The following is a 27,465-nucleotide window of genomic DNA, read 5'->3' as shown; positions in this document are numbered from 1 at the left end:
AGGCGGGCTGGTGGCGTGGGATCCACCAATCACAGAGGAGACGTGAAATGCATTGTGGGTCTAGCAGGCTGGAGGTTGCTAGCCGTTTATTTTGCGGCAGGTAATGTAAAGTTTCAACATTAAGTACAAAATAGTAATTTTTCGCCGTAAGACAGTGTTTCTGTCGATAGTATTTGTTGTTGACGTAGCAACGGCGCGACGCGACTGTTATGTTGCATAACATGGCGGCGTGTTAACGAGTAAGTTAACACAGGAACGTTAGCTTAGTCAAACCCAACAGTCATTGTGATTCTTTTAACGTTAGCTAACGTTAACATACTTAGGTGGCCATCGATGCTATGATTGGTAAATGGCCGGCTAGTTTATATTTTAAAACCGAAGAAAATATGCTGTATCATGTTCATTTTTTCTCACTTAAAAATAGACAGCAACAACGAGGATGTGACTGACTTGGTCTTCTGTCTACAAACAATGGAGAAGCAGGCAGCTTCATTGATACAAAACACATCTGGAAACGATGGACATAGTGTGCTGGAGGGAAATGTGTCTCATTTTAAAGCTTTTTACAGTTGATAGACAGTAAAAACTTTAACTAAACTTAAAGGCAGTAAAGAATGTATATCAAAATTGTACTGACTTTTTGTCATTTAAATTTCTGCTCTTTGCCAGCAAAATACACCAGATATCTAATCCAAAATCTAATTAGATATCAGTAATATATCATAGTTAAGACTTCATACAGCAATGGAATTTATCAGCTGCAGGGAAACAGAAACTCTTTCTGCCATTTTCAGCCATTTTTCTGTTTCCTCTCTTGCAAAGAGGTAGTACTGTAATCTCTATTGGAAGGGATATTTGCATCTTGAGATTCTGAACATTGTCGATCCATTAATTCTCAATTTGTCCTGTTAATCGTATATCGATTCCTTATCACGTACCAGTGCACACTCAAGAAATCTGCTGTTTTGCACAAGATTATGCAGAGATATCTGGGCTTTTGAGTGTAATTTACAATATACCTCCCACGAACTTTATATTAAGTCATTATGTCTATCACTAACATGAGCTTTAAGAATCATATAGGATTTTTGGCCTTTTAATATAGCATCTTGAGATATGACAATAAACAGGATGAGAGGATGGGAGACATAGTCTCTGTACATGGGGTAAATGCTCTACCAACTGAGCTACCCTGGCACCCTAATGTTAAACTTTTTACTTTTCTCTGAGCTACTCTGCTTTATTTACTCTCTCCCCATTCACTATGTAAATGACATTCTTGTCCACGCTAGATACAGATTGATCTCATTCTGATTCTGTTTCTGTTTTCAGATGCAACCATCTGTTGTTCTTGGAATGAAGCTCATAATAAAGACAAGTTAGCAGTACACGATGGATTCCTCTGAAGCAGGGGCTTTAGCCTACAGTGAGAGAAAAGAAGACATTGCACCAAGCACATCAAATACATTAGGTCCAGAAGAAGATGAACCAAAGCCAAAGAAGGTGTCTCGGAAGAGGACAGCTGTTAATCCTCCCAATGCAAAAGCCAAGAAGCCCAAAAAGGCCAGAGTCTCCCGGCCTGCCCAGCTTGGTTACACTGTCCATCAAGGGGAAGACATGCTACTCGTCATATCGAGTACTACTTCTCAGTATGGAGAGTCAGCCTGGACTCCCCCAAAGAAGAAGGGGAGCAAAAAGAAGAAGAAGCTAACTAAAGGAAAAGTGAAAGCTGTCCAGACTAAGAAGAAAAAGAAACCCATTGCCAAGCCTAAACTGGCAAATAATCCAGTTGCTGAGGAAAAAAGGGACACCAATTTAGTCATGGCACAGACGGTAACAGACCATAGATGGGGTCAAAGTCTTCCAGAGGAGGTGCTAATCAATATTTTTCAAATGGTGGTCATCCAGGATGGTGCTGTACCGTTTCTATGCAGGTAATTAACTCATATTTGATATATGAAGACTTAAAAAAAATGAGACACACCATCGAAAATGGTTGAACCTTTATCTGGATATTATAGTTTGGGGTGATCGTGTTTAAAATTTTTGCAAAACTTTGTAAAAACAAAGGTTTACACGTGTCTTTTCATATCATGGATCTTGTTATATCACAAATGATTCTATATACATTTACAATATCATGATCATGATTAGGAACGTTATTGTTTTTATTTGTTGTAGAGTTGGCAGAGTCTGTCGTCTGTGGAACGCTGCTGCCTCCAGTCCGGTCCTGTGGCGTAAGGTGACTGTAGGTCACTGCTGGATTGCGCCAGGAAAAACCCAGCTACCTAAAACTGAGAAGAGGATTAAAGACACTTTTGATTGGCTAGCACAGAACAGGTCAGTATTATTAGTGTATTAGTTTATTAATTTGTGCATAGATGTCTTGGACTTTTAATATCAGTATCAATTGAAAATGAAACAATGAAGTGTAGTTCTTGTTTTTTAGATTCTCTCAGCTGCGAGACTTCTCCCTCTATCACTGGACGAAGAATGCTAGCTATGCAGTCGAGGTCAGTCATCAAGACCAGATATTTGTCATTGTCAACTATTGTTTATAAGCTCCTGAACTGAAAAGGTTAGCTGATTACTTTTGGTAGTCATTTACTTGTTTCTTGTATTTTTCATCAGAAATTGGCAGATATTTCCGTTATTATTTTAGTATTTCTCTGCTTTCCTGTCACAACGGGGGTACAAAATAACAGCGAAAACACAAGAACAACAAAAAACATCAGCACCAGCTGTTGGGCATTTTGTTATCTTAAACATCTGTATTGGTATCATTCCAGAATTTTCTAAATCAGTTCATCTCTAGTCCTAATTGGCTTTATTTGAAGAGGTTGGTTGTCAAGTAAGAAATTCACCATTAAATAAAATTTGGGATATTCACCTAACATTTTTAGTCACAAAATATTACCGGATTACATTTGTAAAAATCCTTAGAATTAAATTGATCAACTCCTTTTGTACTAACAATTTTTTCAATTTTTATGTTGTCATTAAATTTAGGTTGTGGCACAGTTCTGCCCTCACCTTCGCTCCCTCACACTCTCCCACTGTACAGGCCTGACAGCAACAGCCTTCCAGTGCCTTGGTCTGCACAGCCGGGCTCTGCAAAGTATAAATCTCCAGTATTCAGAGGTACAACACCTTCAACCAGCTCATTAACATTCCTTATAGAAAATGTGATTTATACAAATTGTTTCCAATGAGAACTCTTTCTGCATCGGTGGTCTCTGTACACAGACAGTAAAAGCAACGGCAGGACGCCAACAGTTAGACACAGTCCAATTTAATACACCAGACACAGCTATCAGTACCCAGCAGATTTCATTGTCAACCTGCTTGGTTACATATAGAATTGTAGATTCATAGAAAACCTGTTTTTGCTCTAGTTTCAGGTTGAGGGACCCCTGGAGTACCTCGAAAATCATGGGAGCCAAATCAAGCAGTTTTTGTTCACTCACGGTCTAAAGAATGACAGATTTCTGACTGCCATCACTGTAAGCCCCCTCTTCTTTCTCCATTGGTTCTTTTAATGTATTCATGACACACAGTCTGATCAAATATTGAATTTGTTTTGCCAGAGGGGATACTGTCCTGATTTGGAGCTGTTAGAGGTCAACACAAAGCTCAACAGTAAAGACTGCGAACTTCCTGTTTGCATCCAGGCTCTACAGACAGCATGCCCTAAACTCAAGGTAAAAAAAGAATATACAGTGTGACTATTGTTCCTTTATTACATTAAAAGGATTAAATTGCAAATGTAATTTTATGTTCACGTTTTATGTGTTTTGTTGGTGGTCAGGCAAAACAAGACATTACCATCTTAATCTCAGATAAAATAAGCCAAAACAGTCGTCAGGATCAGTTGATAATAAATACAATTGTTAGTTGCAACCTTAATTACTATAATCCTGCTGTCAGTGATAGATATTAGCCCTTCCATGTCGTGTGTTGAACAACTCACCGTGTCCACGAAACTTGAGTCTACGTCTGCTGTACTTCTCATCAGACCTTCAGGATGCTGAATGTCCGACCTCTGCATAAGACAATGCGTAATGCCGGTGATTCAGCATTAGGTTTCCCATTACTGGAGGAGCTTTGTATCGCTACCACGTCTTGTTCCTACATGACCGACAAAGATTTGTGGGAAATTCTCTTTGGGTCCACAAGGCTGCGGGTGCTGGACCTGCGAGGCTGTTCGCGAATCACACCATCTGGTCTTGCAACACTACCCTGTCCTGGTAAGGCTGAGTTATAAGATTTATACTTTGGGTAACTTTTGGTCAATTTGATGTAAGTTTTATTTTAAAATGTATTGTATTTGTATGTGTATTTGGGGCCTATAATGAAAAGCTTAGTTTGGTGTTTTCCTATTTAATCTACAATGGCCCAAAAATGTGCTAGAGGTGTAGAAATACGTTTTGCACTAATGAGCTGGTACACAAATGTATAAGAGTTGCCTTGAATTTACAAATGAAACACCCACTTGTGTTTGTATAATCAGTGGTCTGAATTTGCATCAAAAACCAATAGATTAATCAGTGCTTCCATCATTTTCTGTGTGATTTTGCAGAGCTTGAGTGTCTGTTCTGGGGACAGTATTTCAGCAGCAATGTTGGGCTGTCATCTCCTAAGGCGGGGATCCACATGGTGACCCAGAAATGGTGTCAGTCACTGCAACAGCTCGACCTTGCAAATCAGCTCTTCAGTAAGGAGGACTTGGAGATCGCTATGAGTCACCTCGCTCAGGCAACCGAGGCAGATACCCTGCGTTCACTCAACCTGAGTGGGACCAGGATCACACCACCTGCCCTCAGGTATTCAATGTATAGTTTTACCTCATGACTCTACCGGTCTGAATAATCTAATTCACAAAGAGCTAACCCTTTTAAAGGACAGCACAAACATTCACATTTGTAAATCCCTAGTTCTGCAGGTTTATCTTTTCAGACGATTTCACAAGAAATAAGTCTTTATCTTATATTTTGCAGGTCTATCATCGGCCAAATGACTGCTCTTAGCTACCTCAATCTTTCATCCTGCCGCTATCTTCCAAGAGGCTTGAAGAGAATTTATCGGGGCCAAGAAGACATTCGACAACTGCTGGACAAATTGGAGTAGTTCACATATTCATTTGACTCCAGGAATCATAAACTGAAGGCAAAAAACAGACGTCTTAAAATGTCCCTCTTTACAACTATTCAGAACTGAAGAAGCCAGTCAGTCCTTCCAGAAAAATGCGGAGTTTTTTTGTGATTGTTGCGGGCAGTAATCGTTGATTATTTTTCTGGAGGGCCTGGCCAGTCCAGTTGCCTACCATATAGCACTGAGAACTCTTTGTGAATAATGCTGTTTAAGTAATTTGGATATTTTGTCCTCTGGTGCTTTTGTAAATATGGTTTTGTATATACACTGATCATACAAGATACGCAGTCCGTGCAAAGAGTTACTTTATTATTCATAAAGAGCAAAAACCAATGGTTTGTAGTACAATGAGAAAACCTGTTGGTGCTGTTAATGTCAGTAAAAGCACTGTCCATATGAAGGGTTCATTTCCAAAAACACTTATCTCTATTTTGTTTAATTTGTCTCAATCCTGTTTTTTTATTTTATTTGAGCACACCATATCACCATCAAGTTGTTGTAAGTTTGTTTCAACATCCCAGATATTTTGTTTATTGTGAAGTCAAAGTGGTGTTTGTCTATTCATTTTAGGAATGTTTTCATCTGTTTTTGGAAATGAACTCTTCACAAACACCAGCATTTCTTGAATGCAATTTTAAAAAAAAAAATATTTTTCTTTTTTTTTTTTTTTTTTACATCAAGTTACAATAATTCCAGACTAACTAAATGTTCAAGATGTCACTATAAAGTTGGTAATATAGTTTGTTTCCACTAGAGAGTGCTGTACCAACAAGCTTAATGTACAGAATGACCAAATGGAGCCTGACTTGCTGTGCTCTTGTTTGAAACTACAAACTGTCTTTTTTTTGCCCGTTGGACTGGAAGTATTATAGGTGTGTCAAGAGCTCTAGTTTTTCTGCAACCAATGCGAGGACTATTCAGCCTTGAAATTCATGTACAGTATGTCTTGTGCTGACTTAATTAAAATGTATCAAGATCCATATGCTTTGAAAATATCAACATGTTTCAGCAAAATTGTTGAAATGAAGCCAAGAGATATTATATGTTCAAATCTTTCTTATTTATTGAGACGAACAGTGGAACAAAAAGAGGAAGAAAGTTTATCTAACAATGTAAAAAAAAAAAGGCAGGCCAAGCTAAACTGTGTTAACTACTCACATTTGGCTTAATGAGTAAACAATAGAGGTTTGTAAGAAAAGCTATAAAGCAGTAAATGTAAATCAACTTTAAGTCCAGTCAATAGGTCATGTAAAAAAAAAAAAAACCCCAGTTAGTTGAGTCAATGTGAAGGCAATCACTTCCATAGATTCCACAGTTTTAATAAAGCATTTAAGCAAAACATTTACTGTGAAGTACAGTCTGTATTCAAGGAAGCTCAGAATTAGATAATTACAAAGGGAATGGTAACAAGAAAATGACCTACATCACAGTTAAATGTATGGTACTTTTCAACGTTAACTCATGTGAGAGCAAATAGGCTGTGTCATTGCACACATTGTACATATTAAACACAGGTAAGTCTCTAAGTAGAATCATTATATGATTATTAGAACTTTGTTTAAATTACACAGTCAGTGCCCTGGCCCTGGTTTTGTGTGTGCATGCAGGTTAATTGTGCTCAGTCACATAAAGATGAAACCAAAACAACTACTTCTATAAAAGCATAGAAAGTTTCTGTAATTCATTCCTTGGGCTCAGTATTTAGCACAGTGCAGTATGAATGCATTTTTATCCCCAGATGTTCTGTTGGAAAACCTGTAAGACATTGAAAAGCACAAAAAAGGAAATAATACTAACTGAAGCTTGATTTACAAACATCCCCACAAAGCAGACAAAATGTGAGACTAAAAGTTTCTGGAAAGCTTTTCCACTTGAAAGCTTCACTTGTGCAGGGGCAGTATGCTAAGGCCTGTGATGGGATCTGTGACACACCTCTCAACCAGCTGCAGATACGTGAGGTTCTCTTGAGTGTTGGGGTCAAAGAAACCCTTGGTATCATCATCAGCTTCAGAGAGAATCTTGTTCATTTCCTCATCAAAGTAACCTCTTTGATACGCCACCTGTACAGGCACTCTGTGACTGTACACTGGATCAATTATACCTCCTGTGGCAATTTGCGCTTCAAGGAGACGAATCCCATGATCTTTGACAATAAGATCTTTTGTCAAGGCCTGGAACAGAGAAATTGTGTTTCCAGTGTAGGGATCTTTGTATCCTGTAACTGCTCGTTCTGCTGATAGCAGTTTGTTTTTCCACTCACTGCCAACCACCCTTTGAGCCACAGCTTCTTCTACAGAAAGTTTCTTATTGTTCACAGGGTCGATGACAAAGCCAGTGGCCGCCTGGGCCTCCAGCAGAACCAGAGAAGTACCAGGAGTCAGCAGGCCTTTGCTTTTGGCTTCATAGATGCTCATTGTCTCTTTGGTGGACTGCAGGTACACCCCTGCGATGCAGTTAGTTCCCTCTAGGTACTTGCGTACTGAGTCCATTTCACTTACTTCAGTCACCGTGACTTTTCCAGCACTAAGGTCTTTGTAGAGGTCTGCATCGATGATTTTTGATTCAAGCAACTCGGTAGCTGTGACATCCTTTCTGATTCCATGGAATTTCTTTACTTCACTTGTCTCTGTGGTTGTTGTGGTGATGGTTGTTGTTGTTGTGGTCTGCTTCTGAATGATTGTCAGGATGATTTCCATGAAGCGTTCAATTGTGATTGATCCAGACTTGTACTGCTGCACAAGCTCTCTCCTCTTCTCCTCAGTGATGTGTTTGGAGTAGAGCAAATCCCACAGAGAAACTGTTGTTCCTTGGTATTTCCCTCCTGCTTTGGTTGTTGTTGTAGATTTCAGAATGAGTTTTGTTGCCTCATCAACAAAGAAGTAAAACTCTCCTTTCTTTACGATGACCAGTAGACTAAGTCCTGTGATGGGATCTGTGACACACCTCTCAACCAGCTGGAGATAGGTGAGGTTCTCTTGTGTGTTGGGGTCAAAGAAACCCTTGGTGTCATCATCAGGGTCAGACAGAATCTGGTTCATTTCCTCATCAAAGTAACCTCTTTGATACGCCACCTGTACAGGCACTCTGTGACTGTACACTGGATCAATTATACCTCCTGTGGCAATTTGCGCTTCAAGGAGACGAATCCCATGATCTTTGACAATAAGATCTTTTGTCATGGCCTGGAACAGAGAAATTGTGTTTCCAGTGTAGGGATCTTTGTATCCTGTAACTGCTCTTTCTGCTGAAAGCAGTTTGTTTTTCCACTCCGTGCCCACTACTCCTTGAGCCACAGATTCCTCTACAGAAAGTTTCTTGTTTTTCACTGGGTCGATGACAAAGCCAGTGGCCGCCTGGGCCTCCAGCAGAACCAGAGAAGTACCAGGAGTCAGCAGGCCTTTGCTTTTGGCTTCATAGATGCTCATTGTCTCTTTGGTAGACTGCAGGTAGACCCCTGCGATGCAGTTAGTTCCCTCTAGGTACTTGCGTACTGAGTCCATTTCACTTACTTCAGTCACCGTGACTTTTCCAGCACTAAGGTCTTTGTAGAGGTCTGCATCGATGATTTTTGATTCAAGCAACTCGGTAGCTGTGACATCCTTTCTGATTCCATGGAATTTCTTTACTTCACTTGTCTCTGTGGTTGTTGTGGTGATGGTAGTTTTGGTTGTGCTGCTGTCCACTTTTGTTTCTGGTGGTTGGCATGTGACGAGTGATGACGACGAGGTTGTTGCAGTCTGCTTCTGAATGATTGTCAGGATGATTTCCATGAAGCGTTCAATTGTGATTGATCCAGACTTGTACTGCTGCACAAGCTCTCTCCTCTTCTCCTCAGTGATGTGTTTGGAGTAGAGCAGATCCCACAGAGAAACTGTTGTTCCTTGGTATTTCCCTCCTGCTTTGGTTGTTGTTGTAGATTTCAGAATGAGTTTTGTTGCCTCATCAACAAAGAAGTAAAACTCTCCTTTCTTTACGATGACCAGTAGACTAAGTCCTGTGATGGGATCTGTGACACACCTCTCAACCAGCTGGAGATAGGTGAGGTTCTCTTGAGTGTTGGGGTCAAAGAAACCCTTGGTGTCATCATCAGGGTCAGACAGAATCTGGTTCATTTCCTCATCAAAGTAACCTCTTTTATACGCCACCTGTACAGGCACTCTGTGACTGTACACTGGATCAATTATACCTCCTGTGGCAATTTGCGCTTCAAGGAGACGAATCCCATGATCTTTGACGATAAGATCTTTTGTCATTGCCTGGAACAGAGAAATTGTGTTTCCAGTGTAGGGATCTTTGTATCCTGTAACTGCTCGTTCTGCTGAAAGCAGTTTGTTTTTCCACTCCGTGCCCACTACTCCTTGAGCCACAGATTCCTCTACGGAAAGTTTCTTGTTGTTCACTGGGTCGATGACAAAGCCAGTGGCCGCCTGGGCCTCCAGCAGAACCAGAGAAGTACCAGGAGTCAGCAGGCCTTTGCTTTTGGCTTCATAGATGCTCATTGTCTCTTTGGTGGACTGCAGGTACACCCCTGCGATGCAGTTAGTTCCCTCTAGGTACTTACGTACTGAGTCCATTTCACTTACTTCAGTCACCGTGACTTTTCCAGCACTAAGATCTTTGTAGAGGTCTGCATCGATGATTTTTGATTCAAGCAACTCAGTAGCTGTGACGTCCTTTCTGATTCCATGGAATTTTTTTACTTCACTTGTCTCTGTGGTTGTTGTGGTGATGGTAGTTTTGGTTGTGCTGCTGTCCACTTTTGTTTCTGGTGGTTGGCATGTGACGAGTGATGACGACGAGGTTGTTGCAGTCTGCTTCTGAATGATTGTCAGGATGATTTCCATGAAGCGTTCAATTGTGATTGATCCAGACTTGTACTGCTGCACAAGCTCTCTCCTCTTCTCCTCTGTGATGTGTTTGGAGTAGAGCAGATCCCACAGAGAAACTGTTGTTCCTTGGTATTTCCCTCCTGCTTTGGTTGTTGTTGTAGATTTCAGAATGAGTTTTGTTGCCTCATCAACAAAGAAGTAAAACTCTCCTTTCTTTACGATGACCAGTAGACTAAGTCCTGTGATGGGATCTGTGACACACCTCTCAACCAGCTGGAGATAGGTGAGGTTCTCTTGTGTGTTGGGGTCAAAGAAACCCTTGGTGTCATCATCAGGGTCAGACAGAATCTGGTTCATTTCCTCATCAAAGTAACCTCTTTGATACGCCACCTGTACAGGCACTCTGTGACTGTACACTGGATCAATTATACCTCCTGTGGCAATTTGCGCTTCAAGGAGACGAATCCCATGATCTTTGACGATAAGATCTTTTGTCATTGCCTGGAACAGAGAAATTGTGTTTCCAGTGTAGGGATCTTTGTATCCTGTAACTGCTCTTTCTGCTGAAAGCAGTTTGTTTTTCCACTCGGTGCCCACTACTCCTTGAGCCACAGATTCCTCTACAGAAAGTTTCTTGTTTTTCACTGGGTCGATGACAAAGCCAGTGGCCGCCTGGGCCTCCAGCAGAACCAGAGAAGTACCAGGAGTCAGCAGGCCTTTGCTTTTGGCTTCATAGATGCTCATTGTCTCTTTGGTAGACTGCAGGTACACCCCTGCGATGCAGTTAGTTCCCTCTAGGTACTTGCGTACTGAGTCCATTTCACTTACTTCTGTCACCGTGACTTTTCCAGCACTAAGGTCTTTGTAGAGGTCTGCATCGATGATTTTTGATTCAAGCAACTCAGTAGCTGTGACGTCCTTTCTGATTCCATGGAATTTTTTTACTTCACTTGTCTCTGTGGTTGTTGTGGTGATGGTAGTTTTGGTTGTGCTGCTGTCAACTTTTGTTTCTGGTGGTTGGCATGTGACGAGTGATGACGACGAGGTTGTTGCAGTCTGCTTCTGAATGATTGTCAGGATGATTTCCATGAAGCGTTCAATTGTGATTGATCCAGACTTGTACTGCTGCACAAGCTCTCTCCTCTTCTCCTCTGTGATGTGTTTGGAGTAGAGCAGATCCCACAGAGAAACTGTTGTTCCTTGGTATTTCCCTCCTGCTTTGGTTGTTGTTGTAGATTTCAGAATGAGTTTTGTTGCCTCATCAACAAAGAAGTAAAACTCTCCTTTCTTTACGATGACCAGTAGACTAAGTCCTGTGATGGGATCTGTGACACACCTCTCAACCAGCTGGAGATAGGTGAGGTTCTCTTGAGTGTTGGGGTCAAAGAAACCCTTGGTGTCATCATCAGGGTCAGACAGAATCTGGTTCATTTCCTCATCAAAGTAACCTCTTTGATACGCCACCTGTACAGGCACTCTGTGACTGTACACTGGATCAATTATACCTCCTGTGGCAATTTGCGCTTCAAGGAGACGAATCCCATGATCTTTGACGATAAGATCTTTTGTCATTGCCTGGAACAGAGAAATTGTGTTTCCAGTGTAGGGATCTTTGTATCCTGTAACTGCTCTTTCTGCTGAAAGCAGTTTGTTTTTCCACTCCGTGCCCACTACTCCTTGAGCCACAGATTCCTCTACAGAAAGTTTCTTGTTTTTCACTGGGTCGATGACAAAGCCAGTGGCCGCCTGGGCCTCCAGCAGAACCAGAGAAGTACCAGGAGTCAGCAGGCCTTTGCTTTTGGCTTCATAGATGCTCATTGTCTCTTTGGTAGACTGCAGGTACACCCCTGCAATGCAGTTAGTTCCCTCTAGGTACTTGCGTACTGAGTCCATTTCACTTACTTCTGTCACCGTGACTTTTCCAGCACTAAGGTCTTTGTAGAGGTCTGCATCGATGATTTTTGATTCAAGCAACTCAGTAGCTGTGACGTCCTTTCTGATTCCATGGAATTTTTTTACTTCACTTGTCTCTGTGGTTGTTGTGGTGATGGTAGTTTTGGTTGTGCTGCTGTCCACTTTTGTTTCTGGTGGTTGGCATGTGACGAGTGATGACGACGAGGTTGTTGCAGTCTGCTTCTGAATGATTGTCAGGATGATTTCCATGAAGCGTTCAATTGTGATTGATCCAGACTTGTACTGCTGCACAAGCTCTCTTCTCTTCTCCTCTGTGATGTGTTTGGAGTAGAGCAAATCCCACAGAGAAACTGTTGTTCCTTGGTATTTCCCTCCTGCTTTGGTTGTTGTTGTAGATTTCAGAATGAGTTTTGTTGCCTCATCAACAAAGAAGTAAAACTCTCCTTTCTTTACGATGACCAGTAGACTAAGTCCTGTGATGGGATCTGTGACACACCTCTCAACCAGCTGGAGATAGGTGAGGTTCTCTTGAGTGTTGGGGTCAAAGAAACCCTTGGTGTCATCATCAGGGTCAGACAGAATCTGGTTCATTTCCTCATCAAAGTAACCTCTTTGATACGCCACCTGTACAGGCACTCTGTGACTGTACACTGGATCAATTATACCTCCTGTGGCAATTTGCGCTTCAAGGAGACGAATCCCATGATCTTTGACGATAAGATCTTTTGTCATTGCCTGGAACAGAGAAATTGTCTTTCCAGTGTAGGGATCTTTGTATCCTGTAACTGCTCGTTCTGCTGAAAGCAGTTTGTTTTTCCACTCTGTGCCCACCACTCCTTGAGCCACAGATTCCTCTACAGAAAGTTTCTTGTTTTTCACTGGGTCGATGACAAAGCCAGTGGCCGCCTGGGCCTCCAGCAGAACCAGAGAAGTACCAGGAGTCAGCAGGCCTTTGCTTTTGGCTTCATAGATGCTCATTGTCTCTTTGGTAGACTGCAGGTACACCCCTGCGATGCAGTTAGTTCCCTCTAGGTACTTACGTACTGAGTCCATTTCACTTACTTCAGTCACCGTGACTTTTCCAGCACTAAGGTCTTTGTAGAGGTCTGCATCGATGATTTTTGATTCAAGCAACTCAGTAGCTGTGACATCCTTTCTGATTCCATGGAATTTTTTTACTTCACTTGTCTCTGTGGTTGTTGTGGTGATGGTAGTTTTGGTTGTGCTGCTGTCCACTTTTGTTTCTGGTGGTTGGCATGTGACGAGTGATGACGACGAGGTTGTTGCAGTCTGCTTCTGAATGATTGTCAGGATGATTTCCATGAAGCGTTCAATTGTGATTGATCCAGACTTGTACTGCTGTACAAGCTCTCTCCTCTTCTCCTCTGTGATGTGTTTGGAATAGAGCAAATCCCACAGAGAAACTGTTGTTCCTTGGTATTTCCCTCCTGCTTTGGTTGTTGTTGTAGATTTCAGAATGAGTTTTGTTGCCTCATCAACAAAGAAGTAAAACTCTCCTTTCTTTACGATGACCAGTAGACTAAGTCCTGTGATGGGATCTGTGACACACCTCTCAACCAGCTGGAGATAGGTGAGGTTCTCTTGTGTGTTGGGGTCAAAGAAACCCTTGGTGTCATCATCAGGGTCAGACAGAATCTGGTTCATTTCCTCATCAAAGTAACCTCTTTGATACGCCACCTGTACAGGCACTCTGTGACTGTACACTGGATCAATTATACCTCCTGTGGCAATTTGCGCTTCAAGGAGACGAATCCCATGATCTTTGACAATAAGATCTTTTGTCATGGCCTGGAACAGAGAAATTGTGTTTCCAGTGTAGGGATCTTTGTATCCTGTAACTGCTCTTTCTGCTGAAAGCAGTTTGTTTTTCCACTCCGTGCCCACTACTCCTTGAGCCACAGATTCCTCTACAGAAAGTTTCTTGTTTTTCACTGGGTCGATGACAAAGCCAGTGGCCGCCTGGGCCTCCAGCAGAACCAGAGAAGTACCAGGAGTCAGCAGGCCTTTGCTTTTGGCTTCATAGATGCTCATTGTCTCTTTGGTAGACTGCAGGTACACCCCTGCAATGCAGTTAGTTCCCTCTAGGTACTTGCGTACTGAGTCCATTTCACTTACTTCTGTCACCGTGACTTTTCCAGCACTAAGGTCTTTGTAGAGGTCTGCATCGATGATTTTTGATTCAAGCAACTCAGTAGCTGTGACGTCCTTTCTGATTCCATGGAATTTTTTTACTTCACTTGTCTCTGTGGTTGTTGTGGTGATGGTAGTTTTGGTTGTGCTGCTGTCCACTTTTGTTTCTGGTGGTTGGCATGTGACGAGTGATGACGACGAGGTTGTTGCAGTCTGCTTCTGAATGATTGTCAGGATGATTTCCATGAAGCGTTCAATTGTGATTGATCCAGACTTGTACTGCTGCACAAGCTCTCTTCTCTTCTCCTCTGTGATGTGTTTGGAGTAGAGCAAATCCCACAGAGAAACTGTTGTTCCTTGGTATTTCCCTCCTGCTTTGGTTGTTGTTGTAGATTTCAGAATGAGTTTTGTTGCCTCATCAACAAAGAAGTAAAACTCTCCTTTCTTTACGATGACCAGTAGACTAAGTCCTGTGATGGGATCTGTGACACACCTCTCAACCAGCTGGAGATAGGTGAGGTTCTCTTGAGTGTTGGGGTCAAAGAAACCCTTGGTGTCATCATCAGGGTCAGACAGAATCTGGTTCATTTCCTCATCAAAGTAACCTCTTTGATACGCCACCTGTACAGGCACTCTGTGACTGTACACTGGATCAATTATACCTCCTGTGGCAATTTGCGCTTCAAGGAGACGAATCCCATGATCTTTGACGATAAGATCTTTTGTCATGGCCTGGAACAGAGAAATTGTGTTTCCAGTGTAGGGATCTTTGTATCCTGTAACTGCTCTTTCTGCTGAAAGCAGTTTGTTTTTCCACTCTGTCCCCACTACTCCTTGAGCCACAGATTCCTCTACAGAAAGTTTCTTGTTGTTCACAGGGTCGATGACAAAGCCAGTGGCCGCCTGGGCCTCCAGCAGAACCAGAGAAGTACCAGGAGTCAGCAGGCCTTTGCTTTTGGCTTCATAGATGCTCATTGTCTCTTTGGTAGACTGCAGGTACACCCCTGCGATGCAGTTAGTTCCCTCTAGGTACTTGCGTACTGAGTCCATTTCACTTACTTCAGTCACCGTGACTTTTCCAGCACTAAGGTCTTTGTAGAGGTCTGCATCGATGATTTTTGATTCAAGCAACTCAGTAGCTGTGACATCCTTTCTGATTCCATGGAATTTTTTTACTTCACTTGTCTCTGTTGTTGTTGTGGTGACGGTAGTTTTGGTTGTGCTGCTGTCAACTTTTGTTTCTGGTGGTTGGCATGTGACGAGTGATGACGATGAGGTTGTTGCAGTCTGCTTCTGAATGATTGTCAGGATGATTTCCATGAAGCGTTCAATTGTGATTGATCCAGACTTGTACTGCTGCACAAGCTCTCTCCTCTTCTCCTCTGTGATGTGTTTGGAGTAGAGCAAATCCCACAGAGAAAGTGTTTTTCCCTGGTATTTCCCTCCTGCTTTGGTTGTTGTTGTGGATTTCAGAATGAGTTTTGTTGCCTCATCAACAAAGAAGTAAAACTCTCCTTTCTTTACGATGGACAGTAAGCTAAGTCCTGTGATGGGATCTGTGACACACCTCTCAACCAGCTGGAGATAGGTGAGGTTCTCTTGTGTGTTGGGGTCAAAGAAACCCTTGGTGTCATCATCAGGGTCAGACAGAATCTGGTTCATTTCCTCATCAAAGTAACCTCTTTGATACGCCACCTGTACAGGCACTCTGTGACTGTACACTGGATCAATTATACCTCCTGTGGCAATCTGTGCTTCAAGGAGACGAATCCCATGATCTTTGACGATAAGATCTTTCTTCAAGGCCTGGAAGAGAGAAATTGTGTTTCCAGTGTAGGGATCTTTGTATCCTGTAACTGCTCTTTCTGCTGATAGCAGTTTCTTTTTCCACTCTGTCCCCACTACTCCTTGAGCCACAGATTCCTCTACAGAAAGTTTCTTGTTGTTCACAGGGTCGATGACAAAGCCAGTGGCCGCCTGGGCCTCCAGCAGAACCAGAGAAGTACCAGGAGTCAGCAGGCCTTTGCTTTTGGCTTCATAGATGCTCATTACTTTCCTCGTAGATTCAACTCTCACACCTGCTATGGAGTTTGTCGCTCCAAGGAACCGTTGAATTGTTTCCATTTCATCAACATTGTCTTCAGTCACTTCCCCTTTAATAATCTGTGTGAAAAGTTCCTTTGAGATAATCTTTGACTCATACAACTCACTGGCTGAGACCTGCTTTCTTAGTCCTTTGAACTTTCTTTCTTTGGATGACACCTCTGTAATGATTACAGTGAGTATTTCAATGATCTCCTCTATTTTCATCGTTCCTGTCTTGTACTGTTGTATGAGCTGGCCCCTTTTTTGTTCTGATATGTATTCAGATAGCAACACTTCCCACAATGTCACCTCTTTGTTTTTAAATCTTCCTACATTCATGGCAACAGTTTTGTTTTTGAACTCAAGCTCTACTTTCTCATCTGTGTGAAATTCATGGGATTCCTCTTCGTACAGGGGTAGAAGCATTAGCCCAGTTTCAGGATCTTTCTCACACCGCTTTATGAGCTGGAGGTAAGAGAGGTTTTCTTTGGTATTTGGGTCAAAGTATCCCTTTGCGTCATCCGTGGGGTTCAGCAGAATCTTGCTTGTTTCTTCATCGAGACAGCCCTTTTTCATCGCAACATGAACGGGTAGTCTGAGGCTTTGATTCGGGTCAATTATTCCTCCAGTTGCCATCTGTACCTCAAGAAGACGAATGCCATCGTTTCTTTGAATCAGCTCTTCATTCATGGCTTCAAACAAGGATATTGTTGCATCTGTGTATGGATCTTGATAGCCGGTCACAGCTCGTTCAGCTGAGAGAAGTTGCTCATGGACATCTGGTCCAATTACTTTCTCCTTTGCTGCCTCATCAACGGCATAGAGCTTGTTTTTGATAGGATCAATGATCCATCCTGTTGCAGCCTGCGCTTCAAGCAGTTCAAGGGCAATGCCAGGTGTCAGCAGATCTTTCTTTTTTGCTTCATATATGCTCATTACCTCTTTGGATGCGTGAACCTTAATTCCAGCGATGCTTCCGGTTCCCTTCAGGTATCCTCTCACAGGTTCATGTTGGGTGACTGCTTCAAGAGTGAGTTTTCCCTCTTTCACCTGTTTGAATGTTTGTGCATCAATGATGTCTGAATCCAGTAGTTGTTGTGCAGAGACAGGCTTTCGCAGTCCCATTACCATTTGGAGATTTTCAATTTTCTCCAGTTTGTCAATGGTGGAAGTCACTGATGTAATTATGGTTTCCATGGTAATCTTTCTTGTTCTGTATTTTTCAATGAATTCAACCCTCTGTTCCTCAGTGAAGTATCCAGAATGAATCAAGTCCCAGAGTGACACTGATTTTCCTGAGAAGCGTCCTACAGAGATGTTCACAGTTGTCTTTTCAAACTCTTGCTTTATCTCTGTGTCGGTGTACATTTTTGACTTTTTTTCTGTAGCTTTTCGTGTGTCATTCATTGGCAGGAGAAACAGTCCTGTTTCCTTGTCTTTGACACATCTACCCAACATCTCCATGTATGTCAGGTTTTCTTGTGTGTTTGGGTCAAAAAAGCCCTTTGTGTCATCACTTGGGTCTGACAGGACTTGATTGAGATCTGCATCAAAATAGCCTTTCCTGTATGCAACCTCAAGAGGCAAGTGAAGACACTTCAAGGGATCAATGATACCACCTGTAGCAATCTGGGCCTCAAGTAAACGGATGCCATGCTGTTTGACAATTAAATCCTTTTTCAAGGCTTGGAAAAGTGAGATCTTTTGATCAGTGTATGGATCTCTGTATCCAGTGACGGCCCTCTCCGCAGACAAGAGCTTTTCATATATCTTAGGACAGATAACCTTTTCTTTGAGAGCTTGTTCCACTGTGAGGTTTTTGTTTTTCAGAGGATCAACAATAAACCCTGTGGCCGCTTGTGCTTCAAGGAGGCAAAGGGCAGTCCCAGGTGTGAGAATGCCAATTCTTTGTGCCTCATAGATGCTCAGCTTCTGATTGGAGGGTTGCAGTATCACCCCCGCCACACAACCTTTTCCTCGTAGGTAGTCTCTCACATTGTTCATATTCATCACATCACTGCTTGTCATCTGTCCATCGACCAAGCTGCAGTATGTTTTTTCATCCACAATTTCCAGCTCCAGCAAGTCCACAATTGAGATATTTCCCCTGAGACCTTCAAAGTTCAGCCCTGCTTGTTTTTTAATCTCTTTGCTCTCAATGATCTCTGTGATGGTGACAATGAGTTGCTCGATGGTGATTTTTCTTGACTTGAAGAGCTTGAAGAACTCCTGTCTTTTATCCTCAGACAGATACTCTGAATTGATGATATCCCACAGTGTTGTGTGCTTGCCCTTGAACCTGCCATACTTCACAGTAACTGTTGTTGTTTTGAACACTTCTCTCATATTCTCATCTATGTTTATTTTCTTGCCTTTGCTCTTGAGTGGCAAGAGGCACAGACCTGTACTGGGATCTGTGACACATCTCTCCATGAGTTGCAGGTATGTCAGGTTCTCGTTGTTGTTGGGGTCAAAGAATCCTTTGGTGTCATCACTTGGATCATTCAGGATCTGATTCATTTCCTCATTAAAGTATCCCCTCTTGTAGGCGACATGGACAGGAATGCGATGGCTGTTCACTGGGTCAATGATCCCACCAGTGGCAATTTGTGCCTCCAGAAGTCGAATTCCATGGTCTTTTACGATGAGATCTTTTTGCATGGCTTGGAACAAAGAGATTTTTTTACCGCTGTATGGATCTTTGTACCCAGTCACAGCTTTCTCTGCTGAGCGCAGTTTTTGACAGACATCAGGCCCCACAATCTTTGCTTTGACAGCATCATCCACTGAAAACTTTCTGTTACCAATCGGGTCAATGATGAACCCTGTTGCTGCTTGTGCCTCCAGTAGAATCAGAGCAGTTCCTGGCATCAGCTTTCCTTTTTGTTTTGCCTGGTAAATGGTCATGATTTGAGAGTCAGGCAGCAGGATACCTGCAATGCTGTCTTTGCCCTGCAGGTACACATTTATATTTTCATCTTCAATCACTTCCTTCACTGAAATTTTTCCCTTTTCCAGATTCTCCAGAACCTCCTTACTGATGATATCTGCATCTACTAGCTGTTTGGCTGTGACAGTTTCTCTGATGCCTTCAAAAACAACATTTGTTGTTTTCACAGTCTTTTCTATGACTTCCAGAACCATTGTGATGATTATCTTGATACTGAGCTTCCCTTCTCTGTATTTTTGAATGATGTCTGTCCTCTGATGCTCGTCGAAGTATTCTGACATGAGGAGTTCCCACAGAGATACCGTCATTCCCATGTACTTCCCACATGTCACTTTCACCATCTCCTTTTTGAAGGCTGTTTTAGTTTGGTGATCAATGAAGTTAAAATTCAGCCTGTCTGACTTCTCAAGGAGAGGCAGGAGGCACAGTCCAGTGATGGGATCTGTGACGCACCTTTCCATCAGCTGAAGATAAGTCAGATTCTCTTCTGTGTTTGGATCAAAAAATCCTTTTGTGTCATCCCCTGAATCCTCAAGTATTGCGTTAAGTTTTTCATCAAAATAGCCTCTCTTGAAGGCCACTTCTGTGGGGAGTCTGTGACTGTTGATTGGGTCTATTATTCCACCTGTAGCGATTTGCGCCTCGAGTAGGCGGATCCCATGTTCCTTGACGATGAGGTCTTTTGACAGCGCTTGAAACAGGGATATAGTTTCACCTGTGTATGGGTCTTTATATCCAGTGACTGCCCGCTCAGCAGAAAGCAGTTTTGCATGATATTCTGGGCCAAAAAGTTTGTGCTTGATGGCTTCATCCACAGAGAACTTCTTATTTTCAACAGGATCGATCATGAACCCGGTCGCAGCTTGTGCCTCCAATAGAACTAGAGCTGTTCCAGGCATCAGTATGCCTTGCTTCATGGCTGCATAGATGCTCATCCTCTGATTTGAAGAAAATACAGCAATGCCTGCAATACTGCCTTTGCCCTCGAGGTATTCTTTCACTGTTTCCATCAACATCACATCCTGTGTTGTGGTTTTTCCCTTCTGTAGATCATCATATGTTTCTTTGTCAATGATCTTTGATTCAAGGAGTTGAGTGGAGCTAACGCCTCTTCGCAGACCTTTAAAGGTGACGCAAACAGGGAGGAGCAGCAGGCCAGTGTCAGGCTCCACAGTGCATTTCTCAAGGAGGTTTTTGTAGTTGAGATTTTCTTGTGAGCTTGGATTGTAGAAGACTCTGAGCTCTGACATCTTGTTATCGAGCAAACCTTTTTCATAGTAGCCCTTCTGAATCGCAGCTTCGACTGAGATACCTGTCTTCTCCACTGGGTCAAACAGGCCTTGTGTGGCTATCTGCGCCTCCAGCAGCCTCAACCCGTAATCTCTTGGGACTAAATCTTTCTGCATAGCTTGGAATACAGATATCATTTGGTTGGTGTAGGGGTCTACATAGCCACTGACAGCTTTCTCTGCAGTGAGGAGTTTCTCTTTCATCTCTGGTCCAACTATTCCCTCTTTAACAGCATCTGCAACAGGAAGTATCCGATTGTTTATCGGGTCTATGATGCCCACTGTGGCTGCTTGCGCCTCAAGCATTGCTAATGCTGTTCCTGGCTTAAGGAGACGTTTTTTCATGGCTTGGTATATTGTTATCTTTTCCTTTGTCTTCTCCAGAAATATGCCAGCCACAGGTTTGTGGACTTCTGTGTGGCCATTCTGCTCCATCTCTTGACCCATCTTGGCCTAAAGAGCTGTGTGACACAGAAACATCAGCTTAAAGTGGTTTAGATATTGCATGCATTGTATTTAAGTAAATTGCATCAATATGTCCACCACAAAATTTGAAGATATGGAGATTCTGACTAAGAAATTGTGGATTGTGTTGAAATTATATGTAATATCTTACGATTTTTCCCTTCCACTAGTTGCATATGATGTGAAATTTGAGAAATACACTCAGTTACCACTCTACTGTATTGTCTTTTTTGGCCAAATATGTGCATTTTGTCCTGTAATAATGGTTATTTCTAGTCTTGAGAAGAGGCGAAAGTCTAAATGTATTTTTGGGTGTGGTGTTCACATTTTCGAGTAAGATTTTGTGCAGTACGTACTTCTTTATATCACTTTATATCAAACCTTTTAGCTTCTGTCAGAATCTGGTGGCCTCAGGTATTCAGATGCTTCTCACCGTCCAGGATAAGGGGGGTGAAGACCAAAGGTACCCTGGATTTTATGGTCAGAGTCCTGGTGATTTGAAACACCGTTCCTGTGGAGATAAGGCAAGCGAAGTGTGTTTTAGTGTAGTGTTATCGTTTATTATTTGATCCTGTGATTATTTAACTTTTTTTTTTATTGTGCACTGAAAGTCTTTATTACTCCTGGATATTTACCTAGTTCATTTACTTTAAACTCCAGCCAGAATGAACACAGACATAACTAGCAAGATTATAAAAAGGGTGATGTTGATACAACACTGAAGGTGTATATGGTAAATCTAATCTCATACAGTGTTTCCAGTTTAAAAGGACAAGCTTCCTTTTGCACAGCTATAATAGAGGGACTGTAAGACATACAAATAACACTTTAATATTTTGATAAAGTATTAAAAAATGTAGTTTAGAGGAAAGGGAATTACATTTCAATTGAGGCCTTTGTTCGCATTTCTGTTAGGCTTTAAGCACCTTCATGCAAATATATTTTAAACACAGTCCAAGTGATGATAGTTTTTTTTTATACATCATTTATGCATTAGTACATGGTGCATATATATACAGTTTGTATACAATATTGTAATTTAAGCTAAATGTTTCTTTTCATTTCATCTTGTCCCTGTTAAGATTATAAATGAATTCTCCGCCAGTTCATGGACGAGTTTCTCAAACATCCTCATTTATTTGCTTTGGCACAAAACAGTGTAATGCTTCAAAACTGGAACAGCCAGATACTGAGTGTTGTAACAACTGGCATGAAAACGCAAGCAGTATGCCACTTTTAATCCTATTCTCAGATCCAGCTAGTCAGTACCGTTGTCAGTCTGCCGTTTAGTCCAGCGCAGGTAGTGTACAGTTGGCTGTACACCTCAGCTGTAGTTGTGTTAATGCAGTTCTAGCAGATGTTCAGTCAGAGTGCATGTTCTCATGTTTAGACCTGTTGTTCATTTCTCATACTATCCTGTCAGTCACTCCTCTCATGCATTAAGGGCTCTGGGGCTGTCAGTCAAGATATTTGCTGGTTACATCTATCCAATAGCAAAAAGACACGACTACATTGTTCCCAGTGCGTCCATTCTGCTTCTAATACCCCCCTCCACTTCCCATCATCGCCTAAGCTTTGAAAATTAACCAGTTTCATAATTTTGTTAGCCTTATCATGCTATCCTAACTTTGCATCAGCCACAAGTTTATTGCTCCTGTGTCTTGATGCCATTGATTACAAAAAGTCCCTGGTGAATGAGCGCCAAAGGGCCATTATCGATTATCATCATTTGTAATGAAAATATATCTGTATTTCATTCCCTTCTCAGCTGATTGAATGAAGAGTGCAAGTGAACCAGAGCTGAAAGACACTAACATAGACCTCAGGATCCAGACACACCAGGCCGACCCGGCCTCTTGGCCGACTGAGCAGGTTGAATCAGCGTCTGAGAGATCGAAGCTAAATATAGAATAATTAAGAAAATTAAACAGTTGTAGTGTCTTTTTGTATTTTCTAAACAAGTGTATCTGACCTGGATCCTATGAATAAAAAAGGCTGAAATCAGAAAAAGTTTGAAGATACAGTATTGAATGAGACTAACAAAAAATCCCCATAACTTTCAAGTTTGAACAACCAGTACTGTAAAGCAACCACATAAAACTAACTAGTAAGAACTTTCTATGCTTTCTATGAACCTGAGGCTTTTTCCACCCCTTGTGTTGATAGGCTGGTGCCTGTGCTTTATGTGACAGATGAAGTCATGCTGCCACTGGGGAGTGGTGAATATAATCACTCTCAGAAAAATGGGTGTGGAGTGATTCAGGAACACAGACGAGGCTTTCTTCTGTACATGATTATTTCTATATGCTGCTGTGGTGATGTGATAAATCACCAGCTGCCATACAAGCATTTTTTCACAGCAAAATGTGAGTACAATGTGGTTAAAAATACATGCTCTCTAATCTGAGTGGACCAAAGGTGTGTGCTGTTTTTTAACTACTTGCAATGCAAAGACAGTGAGGTCACGACGGTGCGATTACAGCAGCGTGGTTATGAGCAGCTACAGGCCAAGTAACACACACTTCTTCTCATGTACGGTGACTGAAGCTTTTTCTGTTTGTACAACAACAGCAGTCAGGCGATGCAGCAGTATCTCTGCCACCAACACATGAGCTTACTGTTTGAGACTGACACCCGCTTTGTAAATGTTTTTAAAAAGACGATGCACATTCAATTTACATTTATTGCGCTGTAGGATTTGCTTATCATGTCGTAAAAAGGTTCATGCATGATCTGTTTGAAGTTGAGGAGTTACCAGAGCGTTAGCATACTGTAGCTTCTCTGTTTCCTGTTCTCAGGCTGCAGATAGTACTCAGTCAAATTCATTTTAGCCTGAAGGAGACTCAGTGCTAGGGAACTAATCTGATGTCCCTTCCATCTACATAATATACAATGGAGGAAGAAGATAAGAACCACCTCTGACTCTAATGCAGGTCAGTATAGCACCATTACAGACGCATCATTTGGTATTTAGGATTTTTCCCATATTGGAGTCGTGTGTTTTGTTGAGAGGATTGAGAGAAAATACATGAGTATAAAAATGCACAACTTTTACTCTGATGCAGCTGCCAATTTCTACCTGCAGTCATCACTCAGTGTTCTGCCCACAACACTATCTGATTGGATACATGTGATGAATTATAGCCATTAAAGAAAAAAATCTAAATTGAGTCATCAAATAAGCAAAATAAAAGTGTAATCCAAGTCCCCGGAAGCCCCGAGATGCCTTTGAAAAGATGTTATTTACACCCTTTGTCAAGCTGAATCTTCACTGTGGTGGGTGGATGTGCTCACCTGCGTGTCCAGGGTGTAAATAAAGTCTTTTTTAAATTAATTTGGGATCTCAGGGCTTCCGGAGACTTGGACTACCCTGGACAAGCTGTATGAAGCCATTTTATGTCCTTCTTTTTAATGTTTTTTAAACGCAAAACAAGTCCCCATCTACTTCGGTTGTTTACGAGAATGCTGTAACTCTGTTTTGCTGTGAAGCTCCAGAAATGCACCAAACAACAGTGAGGTGGAAACATTAAGTAGTAGAAACTGGAAACAATCCAGGAAACTACAAGTACTTCGAAAGTACGGTAGTTGAGTAAATAGTAGTTACAACACTGGTCCGTTTTAAATTTTGACACCAAGATTTTCACATTTATTGCAAATGTATCAGCCTCCTAATTATACTAAACTTTATGACCTAACAGTCACATTGGTTTGCACTGCACTTAGTTATCTGTTTGAAATTGATCACTTGTGAAACTCTAATCAGGGATGTATGATTAATCTGCCCATCATATTTTTTATGAATGTTGATAAAACATCAAAGTGCTCATGTATCTTTGTACCTGCGGTGACGTCTTCAGATATCTCGCTCTGTCCAACCAGCAGTCCAGAACCCAAAGATATATCATTTAATGTTAAACAAGGAACAACAAGTCATATTGTCAAAATGATTAAGGATCAATTTCCTGTCCATTAACAAGTCAGTTAATTGACTGACCGTCACAGCTTTAAGTTACGTCAGTTTTCACTAGTTAAGTAAAACTGGTACACTGACATTGATTAACTGAAGACAGTGAAACGCTCTTGTTGAATGCATCCCGGCTTTGTCTTAAAGGCAAATTAGCTTCACGCTAGCTTGTCAGGATGAATCATTCGCTTGCCAAGAATCTGTCTGAATGTTCAGACTGAACAGCTGACGACCAAGTGAACCTGCTTCCTTTGTGCCTCCAAGTAAAACAAGTTGGAGAACAAGATTTACACAATGGTGTAAATCACCTGAGTGTTCTCGCCTTTTGGCTACGTTACAGTACGCAAGGCCTGTTGCATCATAACTGACACTGGCATGTTTAACGCTGCTGAGCATTCTTGACACAATCTCAGCAGTCGAAAAGGCTGGGTAAGGCTTTATAACAACCGTCATCTATAACTGGTGCAGTTAATCATCGATTTAAGTCACAGCTAGTTTTTATAAACCTTTACCATCGTTTAACAGGGCTGTCCACAGAGATGTGTGGTTGTCAGCCAGGGGTAAATCCAACCAGGAGGTCCAGAGGGAGAAAGATTTTTGTAAAATTTGGTAGCCACTGGCACTTTCCAATGCCACTATTCCATCATAAATACTGATTTTTGCATACTTACATACAAACGCACTCTCGGACACTTTGAACCGTAACATGACAGTGTCAGGCTGAGGCTTGTTTTAATTAATAAAGGTTCAGGCTCGGGGAACAACGGAATACATAAAAATGTGACTGTATTCTGTTACAGTTACAATATAAACCATGTAATTAGATTACAAATACATTCAGTAAATAAAGGGGATACTAACAGGACTTTAATTCAAAAATAATCATCAACTTCAATCATCATCAAGACTAATCAAGTTACAGTACTTTAATACTTGGATTAGGTTGCTGACTACATTTTTAACAGGTAATTTGTAAGTGTAATGAATCAATTATATCCTGTCATAACGTGTAAAATCTTATTTGTTTTCTCGAGATTAGGAGTCATTTATGCTGTTATCAGGGAATAACAAACTTTGTTTCCCCGAGATAAAGACATTGTTTTCTTGAGACCCACAAGAAACAGGAACACAATATTTGTTAGTCCGTGATAATGACACAACCAACTTTTGATCTTGACAATAATTCACTTGTTATCACAGGAAAACAGAGGAAATAATAAGTTTGACCCATCACCTTTTAGGGCTTTCAGAGAGGATGTCAGATCTGTGTAATCAATACCTTATCTGTAATCTTAATGCTCCTTGTCACCAAATAGACAGTCACAACATGATAATCAAAACTTATTAGAATCATTAAATAAAGTAGTTGGTTGTTTGATTGGCATCTGACTTAACGAATGTTTGTGAAAGTGAAAGAAATCTTATCTAAAGTTTGATTGGCCATAAATGTACCTTTTATTCGTTCTAGGAAAGTGCACCCAAAAGCTGGAATGAATGAGGTAATGGAGTATTGTGTTGGAGTTGCATAATATCTTCACCACCTTTGGAAATATATGCTCATTATGTGTGACAAAAGCCGGATGATGTAGACACCGTGTTCAGACTTGTCACATGGATTATCAAGCCTAGTATGTGCAAAACGTTATTTTTTTTACAAGTGTGGTCAAAGGTAATCTGTGAGGAATGTTTGCTTTCCCTTTTTATCAGAGGGGTGTTGGCCGACAGTGCAGCAGGTCAGAGCCAATTCTTCTCTTGTGGCTTTCACACCACTGTCTCTTCTACACGAGCCACACAGGAGCAACCAAACCACAGTTTAAAGCGTGTGGTTGTAGTCTGGATTAAACAACACTTCCACTCAAACAATGAGCCTTTCTTTGAAACGCCGTGCTCTTTTCTTTCAGAGCTCCAGAAACAAATGAAATTAGAATTTTAAAAAAATCTCCTACCTGAAGTTTGTGGAAAGTCCCACTCTCTTCAGCAGCGGTCTGCAGCCGGCCTCAGCTGGTATCAGAGATATTGGGGAGTTCCCAACATCTCAGACGTGTTCCTCTGTGCTCACGGTCAGATATACAGCAGGTCCAGCTGTTAAGTCCCTCCCCTTCTGAGGAACAGCCTCCTCTAACCAGACCAGGAGGGAGTAGCGGCCGGAGATCTCTGTACACTGTGCTCAGGATGCCAGGAATTCCATTAGACTTCCTCAAAACTGGCCTATTGTGCTCGTACACAATAGTGGCAGAATAATTCCTATATAACTGTCCTGTAGGTGTGCTGAATATATATATATATATAACTGCAATCAAATGTAAATCTTTAAGATTACTCTCTAAAGTTTTCTTTGTCTATATATCGATGTACAGTAAATGATTTGTCCCCTCAGAGTTTACTGAAAGTGAGCGGTGATGATTATCTTTCTTATCTTACCAGCCGGGTTGTGACAAGCGGAGCCAGAAGCCCCCGAGTTTACAGGGAGCTTTGTCTTTGTGTGTGAAATTCCTTCGGGTTTGGCAGGTTTTCAAGTGTGATTAGCAGAGACTCACCAGGTCGGGGGAGTCGGGCAGAGGGACGAGGACGAGGAGGGGGGGTTGTGTCCTCGTTAACAATCAAAAATCTACTGCGTCACAAAACAGACAACCCGAATGGAAAACAGCTGCTATTAGACACATAAAC

The 27,465-nt window shown here is 41.7% G+C and overlaps 2 protein-coding genes across 5 annotated transcripts; one reads left to right on the top strand and one right to left on the bottom strand.

The window, feature by feature from the left end:
• The first annotated feature begins 4 nt into the window (after positions 1–4).
• On the top strand, positions 5–6,129 carry fbxl6 (F-box and leucine-rich repeat protein 6). Of its 3 annotated transcripts, none has more exons than XM_037092686.1 (10): positions 5–100; positions 1,333–1,934; positions 2,182–2,340; positions 2,450–2,513; positions 3,010–3,141; positions 3,396–3,503; positions 3,588–3,701; positions 4,016–4,247; positions 4,580–4,823; positions 4,998–6,129. In XM_037092686.1, exons 2-10 carry the CDS (start codon positions 1,393–1,395, stop codon positions 5,125–5,127), a joined length of 1,725 nt encoding a protein of 574 aa, XP_036948581.1. In that variant the 5' UTR covers positions 5–100; positions 1,333–1,392; the 3' UTR covers positions 5,128–6,129. The 3 variants fall into 3 exon arrangements, with proteins under 3 accessions (XP_036948581.1, XP_036948582.1, XP_036948583.1); XM_037092687.1 differs by having other exon boundaries at positions 100–239; XM_037092688.1 differs by lacking the exon at positions 5–100 and adding an exon at positions 134–244.
• Positions 5,796–26,851, bottom strand: eppk1 (epiplakin 1). Of its 2 annotated transcripts, none has more exons than XM_037092674.1 (3): positions 26,745–26,851; positions 21,191–21,345; positions 5,796–20,830 (listed from the first exon to the last, which is right to left on the bottom strand). In XM_037092674.1, exon 3 carries the CDS (start codon positions 20,814–20,816, stop codon positions 7,032–7,034), a length of 13,785 nt encoding a protein of 4,594 aa, XP_036948569.1. In that variant the 5' UTR covers positions 20,817–20,830; positions 21,191–21,345; positions 26,745–26,851; the 3' UTR covers positions 5,796–7,031. The 2 variants fall into 2 exon arrangements, with proteins under 2 accessions (XP_036948569.1, XP_036948570.1); XM_037092675.1 differs by having other exon boundaries at positions 21,216–21,345.
• Positions 26,852–27,465: the final 614 nt, after the last annotated feature.

The sequence above is a fragment of the Acanthopagrus latus genome, chromosome 3 (genome assembly GCF_904848185.1).
Source record: "Acanthopagrus latus isolate v.2019 chromosome 3, fAcaLat1.1, whole genome shotgun sequence".
In the NCBI taxonomy this organism is placed as follows: Eukaryota; Metazoa; Chordata; class Actinopteri; order Spariformes; family Sparidae; genus Acanthopagrus; species Acanthopagrus latus.
This window is presented reverse-complemented; position numbering and strand designations above follow the sequence as displayed.